The 13,169-nt window shown below is 48.2% G+C and overlaps 1 protein-coding gene across 1 annotated transcript in view; it reads left to right on the forward strand.

Moving 5' to 3' along the window:
- INPP5D (inositol polyphosphate-5-phosphatase D) overlaps positions 1–13,169 on the forward strand; it is a 137,753-nt gene that overhangs the window by 105,645 nt on the left and 18,939 nt on the right. Inside the window, exons 17-21 of the mRNA XM_027537946.1 lie at positions 124–212; positions 6,461–6,542; positions 9,106–9,195; positions 11,424–11,537; positions 12,863–12,945. Coding sequence (XP_027393747.1) covers positions 124–212; positions 6,461–6,542; positions 9,106–9,195; positions 11,424–11,537; positions 12,863–12,945 — 458 coding nt within the window. The remainder of the gene's footprint in view (positions 1–123; positions 213–6,460; positions 6,543–9,105; positions 9,196–11,423; positions 11,538–12,862; positions 12,946–13,169) is intronic.

The following is a 13,169-nucleotide window of genomic DNA, read 5'->3' on the forward strand; positions in this document are numbered from 1 at the left end:
GTCTCCCGTTTTCCCAAACATCCTCACCAGGCAGGGAAGAGTGATGCCTGGAAAAGAGAAAAACTTGCCCAGATGTGAAACACGGGAAGTCAAAACTGAAACCACCGTTTTGTTTGATTTCAGAGGAAGAAGAAATCACATTTGCACCCACCTATCGCTTTGAAAGAATGACTCGGGACAAATACGCCTACACTAAGCAGAAAGCCACGGGGGTGAGTCCTTTCCTGTCCTCCACCTCCATCCGCCTTGCACATCTCACCCCTCCTTTGTCCACTCCATAAAGGCGAACAGGAGGTGAAGAGAACCCTCATCCACCAGGTGACAAAAAAGAAATAGCACTAGAAATCCTATGTTGATCGTGTCACAGAGAAAAACCCTCCCCTAAGGAGAGGCTGGGCAAGCAGACATGGGCACTGCAGGGAGCTGGCTCACGATACTGCTGTTCACGCGTGTGTGTGTATGTGTGCACGCGTGTGTGTGTGTGCACCACGTCTTCTTTATCCGTCCATCTGTTGATCGGCATTTAGGTTGTCCTCACGTCTTGGCTGCTGTAAGTTGTGCTGCAATGAACATTGAAAGGCATGTAACTTTTTGAATTAGAGTTTTCTCCAGATACATGCCCAGGAGTGGGACTGCAGGATAATATGGCAGCTCTATTTTTAGTTTTTTAAGGAAACTCCCTACTGTTCTCCATAGTGGTTGCACCGATTTACATTCCCACCAAGAGTGTAGGAGGATTCCTTTTTCTCCACAGTCTTTCCAGCATTTATTTGTAGATTTTAAAAAATAAAGATGCCCATTCTGACCAGTGTGAGGTGATACCTCGTTGTAGTTTTGATTTGTGTTTCTCTAATAATTAGTGATATTGAGTATCTTTTCATGTATCTGTTGGGCATCTATATGTCTTCTTTGGTATCTATTTAGGTCTTCTGCTCATTTTTTGATTGGGTTATTTGGGTTTTTTTATATTGAGCTGTTTGCATATTTTATGTCTCTTTAAGTCCTATTAATATATTTGCTAATCTGCCAAGTGAATCATCATTATACTAGCTTCTTTGCTTCAGGACTTATCAGTGCCTTTACAGGTTTATGAGCACTTGGTTCTCTATGGGAAATTTCATGTGCCAAACTCAACTGGTCATGAAATATCAGTTAGTATCTTACGAGACCACTTGTGTTCCATGGCACAGTGAGGAAACTGTTACAAAGCATTCATTCATTCTTGTTCAACAGGTATTTACTGATGACCTGTGATGGGTTAGGCACTGTCCTAGGTGGTGGGAGATCAAAGATGAGTTAGATGTCTGCCCTCAAAGAGTTGATAGTAGGAAAGATAAGACAAAGACACAACTCATCAGAAAGTGAAAGTGTTAGTCACTCAGTCGTGTCAGACTCCTTATGATCCCTTGGACTGTAGCCCACCACACTCCTCTGTCCATGGGATTTTCCAGTCAATACTGGAGTGGGTAGCCATTCCCTTTTCCAGGGTATCTTCCTTCCTGCACTGCAGGCAGGTTCTTTACCATCTGAGCCACCAGAGAAGCCCTAACGAGAGGGAGAATATAATGTGATGCCCAATTCTGTAACGAGTACACACAGAGGGAAATAACCACCAGGGCAGGGAAGAATCCTGGAGGCTTCTTGAAGAGGGGCTTTGTGGTGCCTGAAGGACACTTGGGTTTCAACAGGCAGGACAAGGGCTGAGGGAGGCTGATCCACTTCAGGCTGAAAGGATTGCCAGAGCAGATGCCGAGGCAGGGAATTCTGGCACCCATCACCTTCCGGGAGCCAATCCAGGGGGACCAGCCCTGTGCTGGGTCCTGGGGCCTACAGTGGGGAGCTTCCCTGGCTGCTAGAGGACTGGGGAAATGGAGACAATTCTGGGCAACACCTGGGCTCAGGGGCAGGTAGAAGACTGGATGGCAGTGGAAGAGAAAGGCCAAGAGTTGGGGAGATGCCTGAACAATGCAGGAGTTAGAGAAGGGGAAAAACGCAGAGAGGAGGAAAGCAGATCCAGGACTGCTTCCACGAGGAGGCTGAGACTCGGGGCAGGCAGGACACCTCGTGAGGTGCTCACTGGCTGCTGTGTGGCTGGACTCATCTGGCTTAAAGGCGCCATCGGGGCAGGCCCACGGCAGGTACATTTGGAGGTGGTGAGGGGATGGTCTAGTTGGACTTGAGTATGAGGAGAAAGAGACCGGGGCCTGAGATGGCAGAGAGGAAGGTCCTTGATGCCAGGCAAAGCAATCTCACCTGTTAGATGAGCACCTGCTTCAGGAAGCCACTACAAGATCCCCTGAAGGGCTGGTAGCATCACGGTGATACACAGAGAAGACTGGTCTGCATCAGTGTAAAGGATGAGGGTGACTCAGGGGACCAATGAGGAGGCTCCTGCTGAGAAATAACTGGGCCTGGAGTGGGAGCGGAAGCGGTGAAAATGAAAGAAGAAAAGCAGGATATATCGATCCATCTGACTGACGTTCATACAAACTGTGAGATCAGAAGGCAGAGCTGGCGCCGAGGGGGGAAACAGAGCTTGTTTTCAGACTCACTGTGTAATGTGAGTGGAAAATCCCAAAGATCCAGAGGGCAGTTAAGAATACTAGACTGATGCTAAAGCAAGATGCCAGGGCTGGGTTGTAGATCTGGGAGCTGTCTGCACAGAGAAGATGGTCAGATCCATGGGAATAGGTGAGGTCGCCAAAGAGTGCGTAGATGATGACCGTAGAAGAGCTATGGACAGATTTGGGGTCATCTGCATTCAGAGAGGGGAGGGAGAAGCAGAGATGACAAAGGAGACAGAAAGAGAGTGGATGTAGGTGGTTAGAGGACCAAGCAGACAGCTCGAAGCATCACAGAAGCCAGGCCGAGAGACTTGCCAGGGTTGGTGGTCCACAGAGTGGATTGTGTGAGCCAAGGAGGACAGGTACATTCACAGGAGCCCTGAGCAAGCAGCCGGACTTGGGTTCAGGGGTTTGCTGCTGCTGCTAAGTCGCTTCAGTCATGTCCGACTCTGTGCGACCCCATAGACGGCAGCCCACCAGGATCCCCCGTCCTTGGGATTCTCCAGGCAAGAACACTGGAGTGGGTTGCCATTTCCTTCTCCAATGCATGAAAGTGAAAAGTGAAAGTGAAGTCGCTCAGTCGTGTGCGACTCTTAGCGACTCCGTGGACTGCAGCCCACCAGGGTCCTCCATCCATGGGATTTTCAGGGGTTTGGGTGGACATTAAAAGAACAGTTGCCATAGAGGTTGTTTTGTTTTTTTTGGCTGCACTGGGACTTCGTTGCTGCTGGTGGACATTCTCTAACTGGGGCACGTGGGGGCTCCTCTCTACTTGTGGTGTGCGGGCTTCTCACTGTGGTGGCTTCTCTTGCTGTGAATCACGAGCTCTAGAGAATAGGCTCCAGAGTTGTGGCACCCTGCCTTAGTTGCTGTGAGGTATGTGGAATCTTCTCACACCAGGGATAGAACTCATGTCCCCTGCATTAGCAGGAGGATTCTTAACCACGGGACCCCCAGGGAAGTCCCTTGACTTAGAGTCTTGGGGGTGAGATCCAGACTGCAAGGGGATCAGAGTGGCTCTTCACCCAGAATGTGCAGGTGAATCACTAGTGAGTCTTCTTAGAAATACAGATGTCTCCGCCTCCTCGCCAGAGGTTCTGATGCAACAGATCAGGGGTGGGACCCCGCTGTCTGGGTCTTTGTAAAGCTCCACCGCTAATCCTGCAGAGCAGCCAGTGCTGAGAACTGCCGTGTTAAGGAGCAGTTTGGCAGCATCTCTGAAATCTGAACGTGCACCTACCCTACTCAGCAGTTCTGCTTTGGTGTACCCCCGAGAGAAAGTAGTGCTTTTGTTCACCCAAAGACAGATACAAGGACGTTTACAGCACCTTTGCTTATAATGTCCAAAAACTGGGTGCAATTCTACTTCCAGTGAGAGTAGAGTAGATGAATGTGATTTATACATACAATGGGACACAACTGCAGCAATAAAATGAAAACAAATTTATACAAGAAATAGGATGAGGAAGGCTGAAAGAAGCCAAACACAAAACAATATGTACTGAATGAGTCCGCTGATAGGTTCAAGAGTGGGCAGAATTAACCAACGGAGAAACCTTGGCCACTAGTCATGTTTACCTCCCAGAGGCGGTAGTATTGACAAGGAAGGGACACAAATGGATCTTTTGGGATGATAGACATTTTCTACAGCTTGATCTGGGTAGTGGTTAAGTGGGCATATACAAATGTAAACAAAATCCTCAAGTTGTACAGCATAGATTACCGCACTTTACTATTTAAAAAAAAAAAAAAAAAGGCAAAAAACTAAAGTCGCTCAGTCGTGTCCGACTCTTTGAGACCCCATGGACTGTAGCCTACCAGGGTCTTCCGTCCATGGGATTTTCCAGGCAAGAAAACTGAAGTGGGTTGCCATTTCCTCCTCTAGGGGAATCTTCCCGACTCAGGGACTTACTCAGGGATCAAACAAGTCCCTTGCGTCTACTGCATTCGAAAGGAGATTCTTTATGGACTGAGCCACCTGGGAAGATCAGGTTGTATATACCTCAAGTTAGGAAAGAGTAATGGGGAATCCAGAAATAGAGGCAGTGAAAAGAGAACATTCTTGAAAGAAAAATGGCAAAAAAGACAAAAGTAATTGAAGGAGGTGTCAGGGATAGGCTCTTTTAGGATGAGAAATATTATGTTTGCAGGCATGGCGCTAGTAGTAAAGAACCAGCCTGCCAACGCAGGAGATGTAAGAGATGTGGGTTTGATCCCTCAGTCGAGAAAATCCCCTGGAGAAGGAAATGACAGCCCACTCCAGTATTCTTGCCTGGAGAATCCCATGGACAGAGAAGCCTGGCGGGCTATGGTACATAGGGTTGCAAAAAGTCAGACACAACTGAGTGACTTAGCACGCAGAGGAGAAAGAGCTAGAACTTGAAAGGGGATATTCATTAAGGAGGGTTGTTACTGCCAGTTTGCATTATCAGTCACAACCAAGAGACATCCTGCTCATGGTGTATCTTGGAGAGTGCTTGTCATAGTACATATTGTTTGAATGATTATGTAGGTGGATGGCTCGATGGATGGATGGATGGGTAAGTAGGTGAGGGACGGATGTGTAAGTGGATGGGTAGGTAAGGGGATGGATGGACGTGTGAATGAGTGCCTGGATAGATGGTGAATGAATGAGTGCAGGGGGACAGATAGCTAGAGTGTGTTATTAAAGTAAATTGTTGGAGAAAATAAGCAGAGATTGGATTGAAAATCAGAAAGAGGGCTTCATTTGAGTCCAAAAAAAGTAAAAGAATATAAAGCAACAAGACAGCCTGAAATAGTGAGGAGGATAGGTAAGGGAGCACAGCCAGGCGAACCTCATTAAAGAAGGGGTGTAGGTGTCTGAAACTGTGGGTTGTGACCGTGGAGCCAGGACTTAAGGCAGGTGGAAATAGTTGAAAACCGCTTCTGGGGAAATTCTATAAAGAACCAGCAGCAGATGAACCCAAGGATTACAGATGCCATGAGTTAATCTCTTCTTTTATGATTTCTTTTAAAAGTAGCATGCATATTTTTTATAATAGTAACTTGGACAAGGAGCTTTAGGGGACATTACTATTTAATGAAATATTCAAATATTAATAGTCCATGGGTCACATTCTGGATTATAGCAGAGTCAACAAGATTCCTATTATTCAAAAAGTTTCTAAATCACTTAATGGAAGCCAACTTGCAAGTAAATATAAATGTAATCAAATGTTTGAGGTGCTGTGATAGCAGCGGGTGTGGAATAACGTTGGGGGCATAAAATAGAGACGGAAAATGGTTATGTCACTCATGATTCTAGAGGTGTTGCTATCTGCTCTTTCTTCTGAACCTTTGCTTTTGGCCTGGTAATGCTCACTAAAAATAGGAATAGCAGACATTCATGATTCATTCTTAATCTCAGAGTAAAAGCCTTAAATATTGTAAGGGGTAGTTTAGGTTTTGCTTTGTTTTGCAAATACTATATCAGATTGAAGCAATTCCCTTCTATTCTTTAATATATATACTTAATCTTTAATGGATATGAAATTTTGTCAGATTCTTTTTCTTTATTTATGGATGCAATATGATTTTCTTCCTTTACTCTGTTAATGTAGTGAATTACAGTGAATGATTTTTCATATTAAAATATCTTTGCAATTCTAGAATAAATCCAATTTGGTAATGGTATATTATCTTTTAAAATATATTGCTAGATTTGATTTGCTAATACTGTAAGTATTTTGTATTTATGTTCATGAAAGAGATTGGCCTGAATTTTTATATCTTATAATATAATGGTCTTGTCAATTTTTTTACCTCCCGGCTCTGCTAGCATTAAATCAATCATCTATCTATATCTGTATGTAGCTAGCTAGCTAACTAGCTATCTATTACATGGCATCTCACACAGCCTTGACTTTGACTTGCAGATGAAGTACAATTTGCCCTCCTGGTGTGACCGAGTCCTCTGGAAGTCTTACCCCCTGGTACACGTGGTATGTCAGTCCTACGGTGAGTAGCAAGTTAAGAGGTCACACTTTCCTAAGTTAAAGGGCTGCAGTCCATCCATCTGCCTAAACTTGGCATTCAAAGCAAGCCTATCATGGAGGTCTTTAGAAAGAAGGAGGGAGACTGGTCTGGAATTGGCATAGATGAGCTGAAAAGACACAGCTGCCTCCCCCGTCCCGCCCAGGGTCTGGGCCATGTCGGGAACGGGAGGAAAGCCAGGCCTCACCTAGGAGCTGCACGGTCTTCCAGGAAGGGCCAAATTTGAACGTGAAGGTGAAGAGGTCGGGCGTTTTGCTGACGATATTTCATGGCATGCTGAAGAGGGTTTAGTGAGTAGTAAGTGGGCAGGAAATTGGGAAAATAAAGGGGGTGAATGTCCCGACTCAGGAAGTGGGGGTAAACTTTGAGCTTGGGTCTCCCGATGGTAACGTCAATAGTATGTATCAGTTATCTCTGGCTGCGTAACATCTATCTGAAAATCCACTCCCAGCCTGCAGGCTGGTTCAGGCTGCTGCTGCCTGGGTCCGGAGATTCCTGGCAGCCAGTCCCAGCTGTGGAAGCGCTTGCTTAACATTCACTAATGTCCTCTTGGCCCAAGGAAGTCACGTGGCCAAGCCCAGAATGACCGCGGCAGGCAGAACCCACAGGGCACACAGTCACAGGGAGGCCACCTCCCAGGTTTCACGCAGTTGCCCTAGTGCTAATGCTGTCATGCTCAGCACACATCTAAACTATGTTTTAATATTTATTTATTTGTGCTGGGTCTTAGTTGCAACACACGGGCTCTCTGATGTGGTTGCTGTGTGCCGGACTTTTAGTTTCAGCCTGTGGGATCTAGTTCCCTGACCTAGGATCTAACCTGGGCCCCCAGAATTGCAAGCTCAGAGTCTCAGGCACTGAATCACCAGGGAAGTCCCCCTTATCTAAAATATTTTAAAGAACAATTAAAAAACCTGCTTGTCCACCCTTTAGCTGCTCTTCTGTTTCCACTACAAATCTGTGGCCCCACACTTGGCCTGACTGCCCCCCTTCCCTCATCTCCTGCTTCACACAACACGGGACCCTCACTGACTTCTTCCTGCCAATGGCCAAGCGTGTTTAGATGGGGTCCCACCTCCCTCTTCCATTCTGTCTCAGTATAACGGGGTGCCCTCCCCCTGGCCTAGCTAAGCTTCTCACTCGAGCCCTTTGTTGCATGCCCTCCTTCTCCCCTAGTCCCAGTCTCCCCACCGTCTTGCTTCTTCTTGCTTCTCTTTCTCCATCCATCTCCTTGTTGTTTCAAGTTGTCTTTTTGGGAAAGAAAAATGATTTCTCTATGTATTTATTTTTTTAATTTCTATTTGGCTGTCCTGGGTCCTGGTTGCCCTGCACGGGCTTTCTCTGGTTGCTGTGTGAAGAAGCTCGTCTTTGTTGCCATCCTTGGGCGTCTCATTCCAGTGGCTTCTCTTGCCATGGCACACTGGCTCTCGGCGCACAGGCTTCAGGAGTTGTGGCACAGGGGCCCGGTAGTTGCGGCTCTTGGCCTTTAGTTGCCTGAGGCATGTGGCATCTTCCCGGACCAGGGATCGAACCCGTGTACCCTGCATTGGCAGGTAGATGCCTATCCACCGTACCTCCAGGGAAGTTCTCAAAAGTTGTCTTTCTGATGGTTGTTTGCCAGTGAGCTTTTTTTCCCTTGTTTATTGGACAATCTATTATATTTCTCTTGAATTTTCTGCCCATTCCCTTTGATTGTTGGAGGGGTGGTATATTAATCTCTTTTTCTTTTTCTGCTGATTTGTAAATGCTTTACTGAGAAGGGTATATCTCGGCTCATTGTTTTCTCCTGTGCTGCGTGTCCTTTTGCCCGGTAATGCTGGCCTTGCCCCATCACTGGCCTGTCATCCTCATCTCTTCTCAGCCTTCATGTCTTCCCTCTGAAGCTCAGACATCCTTGTGGCTTCTGCTACCACCTAACATCGTGACTCCAGAGCAGAAGATAAAATCTCCAGCCCTGAGTATTCAGCCAAACATCTCCATGTAACTCTATCACATGCACTTGGAACTCTAGACTTCTAGACCCTCTGCTCTTTCTGTTATCCCCTCTAAACGTACTCCGCTGCCTTCCCTTCTCATCTGAGTGCCAGGCTCCTTAAAAGAATCCTCTGTACTGTTTCTACACTTCCATCACCTCCGTGCTCTCCAGAGGCATTGTGGGTTGGGGGACAGTGATGAGATTCCCATCCCACTCTGTGCCGTGAGCTCCTCATCAAGGCAGCAAAAGGCTTAGACCAGAAAAAACCCCACAGTTCACACACAACAATCTATATATTTTAAAACTCACAAGTCTTTAGGGAAAAAAAAAAAAAACTATTACGGGTATATTTAGCCACGGAGGAGAGGGTCACAGGCTTTCACGGAGACTTTCAGGCATGGTTGTGGAAGGTAATGGAGCAGCCATATGAAACTATCAAACTTGTGGTGGCTTCCATACGCATCAGTTGATTTCTGCTATGCGTTGGCCATCCTTGGCTCAACCAGAAGGATCCCTCTTCCCCTGCTCAGAAATTCCTTCCCTCCCCTGCAGGTAGCACCAGTGACATCATGACCAGTGACCACAGCCCTGTTTTTGCCACATTTGAGGCAGGAGTCACCTCCCAGTTTGTCTCCAAGAACGGTAAGTAGTGGTAGGGGTGGTGGTGCTGTCTGTCCGTCTCTTCTCTGTGCAGACAGGAGGACTGGGTGCTTGTCTTCTGATTGCAGCAATCAATTGTCTGCATTAGATAAATGTTCATCCTTCCGGGTAAGCCCGCAGTCCGCACATCGGCTCCCTTCATGTCCAAACCACACCATGATTTCAGTCCAGAGCATGTTCTTTCTCTCTTTGGCAAGCGTGCCAGCTTCTTAAAGCCTCAGTTTTAATACAGTCTTTAAAATTGGGAAAAATAAGTGATTCCCAAGGTGCAGCATAGGTGTCATCAAAGATGATTCTGGGTGGAACATGGATGAACACTTATTAGTAATGCATTTATTTTAATATGCTTTAAATGTGATGTTTCTGTGTAAGGCAAGCAACACTGGTTTTCCATTTAGTCTTGTGATGCACTCTTATATGTAAATACATTTATTTAAGGCTTTAAAGTGAGTCTATTTAAAGGAAATGTTAAGTCAATATTAGGACAGGTGCGTGGTAGGCAGTAAAAATTGTGAAGATAGGATGCAGATGATAGCGTTTGAGGAAATACTGGAGTAAATAATACTCTATAATCTGCGGGTAATTTTGCAAATAATCCAGCTTAGCCGTGGTTGCCAGCCTCATCCAAGCAGAGGCCTGGGTGTTGTCTGCAGCGTGTCCCGCCCTGGGCCTGGGTGACCAGAGAGCCATGCTGTCACCTGCTCCGCCCACTCCCCACTTCCATGATCAGCAGACAGGGAGGGCTCATTTAGGAGGGCCGACTGCAAGGCCTAACACAGGTTGGAAAAGCCTGGTTTGCTCCTCGTCCTTCATGTCAATGGGGCTGGAACCCTGTCTTCCTGAGACACTCTTGCCCAAGGGCTGTTGATCTGACATCCATGGCCCCAGCAATGTGACCTCCGCTCTCCACGCAAGCCTTGACCCACCATCCTGTCTCCGTCCTAGCTCTGGCCTCTGTGCCTTTCCAGAATCTTCCACCTCCTGCTGGCTCCCACCCCTCTCTCTGTTCTCTGAGTTCCTGCAGCATTGATAAAGCAGCCCATACATCACACGCCCGGTGAGGACCCTCTTCCCATCCCCAGAGTCAGCCTTGCCCTCCATCCACTGCAACTCAGCACACAGTAGATGTTCACAAACACCGATGGCCGGGATTAACATCTACCTAAGCGGAGCATGGCCTTGGTGCTGGGTGTTTAAAAAAAAAAGAGGAAAGCTAAGTGAAATAAGACAGAGAAACGAGTCGAAGATATACATATGGTATCAATTACATGTGGGGTCTTTATTAAAAAATACCAGTTTCATATAGAGTACAGTGGTGGTTGCCAGGAGCTAGTGAAGTTGATTGAGAGGGGAGGAGAGGTGAGTCAAAGGTTACAGATTTCCGGTTATAAGATGAAGTTCCAGGGCTCTAATATTCCACATGATGACTATAGATAATAATACAGCATTGTATACTTAAAATCTGCCGAGAGTAGGTCCTAAGTGTTCTTACCAAAACACACAAACAAACAATTAATGATGTGAGATGATGGATGTTATTATCTTAATCTTGGAAATCATTTCACAGTGTTTGCGTGTATCAGCTCAACCTGTTGTTCACTTTAAGTATACACAATTATATTTGCCACTTGGTCTTCAATCAAGGGGAGAAGGAAAGAAAAGCAGGAAGGAGGGGAAGGATAGAGGGATGGGGGGTGTCCTTGCTCTCAGGAGGCTCAGAGTTTGTACAGAAGGGCGGGACACTGTTCACAGTTGGCCTCAGGACGCTTGCAGAAGCATCATCTAAAGGAAGACCACACCTGCAGATTACCTGGGTGCCAGTGAGGAAGGAATGGGAGGAGCCGTGCCTGGAAGGAAGAGCAGGCCTGCCTCCCCATGTGAACTTAGGAACAAGATAGGTTTGGGCATCCACCAGCCCTCTTTGCCGGAACCCCTGGAGAGGCCACGGCGTTAAGGGCGTCACCTGGGGCCCACACAGCTTTGGTGGCAAAGCTGAGCGTAGAACTCTTCCCTCTGCCCTGCACCAGCTTGGACTCATCAGAGAGGCTGTTACTGGCGTGGGTGGTGGGATTTCAGGGGACACACTCCCTCCACTTAGACCTTGGACGCAAGGAGGGAGCTCGGTGTTACAGGGGAGGAGGGGGGCTGGATCGAAGCGCTCTGTCTCCAGACACACTGTGGAACCGAACCTCTGCTCTCCTCTATTCCAGGCCCCGGGACCACTGACAGCCAAGGGCAGATCGAGTTTCTCGGGTGCTACGCCACACTGAAGACCAAGTCCCAGACCAAATTCTACCTGGAGTTCCACTCCAGCTGCTTGGAGAGTACGTGCTCGCTCAACTAACTGCCTTTTGGGGGGGCACAGGCAGGGCCCCTTCACCAATGCCTGGTCCCTGGTGACGCTTCTCTTCTGTCTCTGGGAAGGCTTTCCTGATGGGCCTTGGTGGGGACAGGGTCAGAGAGTGGGGCTGCGGGTGGACAGTATAAGAGGAGACCCGGTTACTGCGGGGCCCCCAGTGACCTGCGATGCTGCTGCTCCAGGGTCGGGGTGGTCCCTGGGGCACAGACGTACCAGGTGGGCAGCGGGGCAACTGGATCCTCTGCCTGCCCCTCTGGGCGGAGTTTGGCCCACTCCTGGGTCCCCCAGGCCGGGGCTCTGGAATGACCAGAGAGTCCTGGGCAAAGGTCCAGAGCTCATGGAGGCCAGCGCCAGGATGGAGCAGCTGCTGGTCATCACCTGTTCTTCCCCAGGGTCGCCTCCTCTTTCTTGCATCACAGACAATCTTTCTCAGCTGGTCTGAGCATCTGAAAGCGAGCTAGAGATGGACAGCCTCCCGTCAGCCAGGAGCGGTTCGCACACAGCTGGGTTTAGGAGATAGTCTTTCTAGGGGGCGTTTCTAGGCATACTGTCTAAAGCCGTGCCACGGTGAGGCAGTCTGTGCGGTTTCTAGCTCTTCTTGCAGAGATGGCCCGGAGTGGGAAGTGGGGAGTCAGCCCCACAACAGCAGGCCCTGTGTCACGGGGTGACAGATGCTTCCAGAAACTGGGAACAAGACATGGGCCACCTGCTGCAGTGCCGTCCCACCTCCCTTCCTCCGCAGACTCCGCCTGGGCTCCCCTCCTGGTGACAGATCCGCCTTCTCCCTGAAGTCTCCCCGGGTCCCAGTTCACCGAGCAAGGGCATAGCACTTCCAAAAATGACTAGGATTTTTGTGCGGGTGTTTTTAATAAACTATCGAGACATTTGCATACATTTCTATGGAAACAGAATGTTAGGAAGCTTAAATTAGCATTTCAAAAGGCTGTTATCTTGAGTGGCGTGGGACGAGCCAGAGCCGTCCTGTTTCCTAATCTCCTCCTTGCCTATGATGTGATGAGTCCTCCATTGCCTGGTTTGTGGCAAAGAGGAGCCGAGAGGGAGGGGAATCTCTGAGTGTCTTAAAAATAATTAGACCATGTTGGCAAATGACCATCCCCTGAACCAAAACAGAATCTCCAGCAAGCTCTGCTCCTCAACGATGCTGTGGCCCCAACAGATAAAGAGGAGGATGGGTGTCCTCCCTGGTCCTGCTGGAGCGACCCCAGCAGTCTTCTCTGTCTCGTTCTTGTGCTGTTCTTCTGAAAACCTGCCTTCTTGTCCCCCCGACAGGTTTTGTCAAGAGTCAGGAAGGAGAAAATGAAGAAGGAAGCGAAGGGGAGTTGGTGGTGAAGTTTGGCGAGACCCTCCCAAAGGTAACTCAAGAACAGAGACGATTTTGTATTCACCGGCCAGAGGTGCTGGCCAGTGGCAGAGCTCCGGCCGGGCAGAAGCAGCTGCCTCTCTTTCACGGTGGTTTATGACGCTCCTCCCAGCAGTGGTTAAACGTGGGCCTGCACCTCTTGTTGTTGTTCAGTTGCTCAGTCGTGTCTGACTCTTTGCAACCCCATGAACTGCAGCACGCCAGGCCTCCCTGTCC

The sequence above is a fragment of the Bos indicus x Bos taurus genome, chromosome 3, assembly GCF_003369695.1.
Source record: "Bos indicus x Bos taurus breed Angus x Brahman F1 hybrid chromosome 3, Bos_hybrid_MaternalHap_v2.0, whole genome shotgun sequence".
Lineage (NCBI taxonomy): Eukaryota > Metazoa > Chordata > Mammalia > Artiodactyla > Bovidae > Bos > Bos indicus x Bos taurus.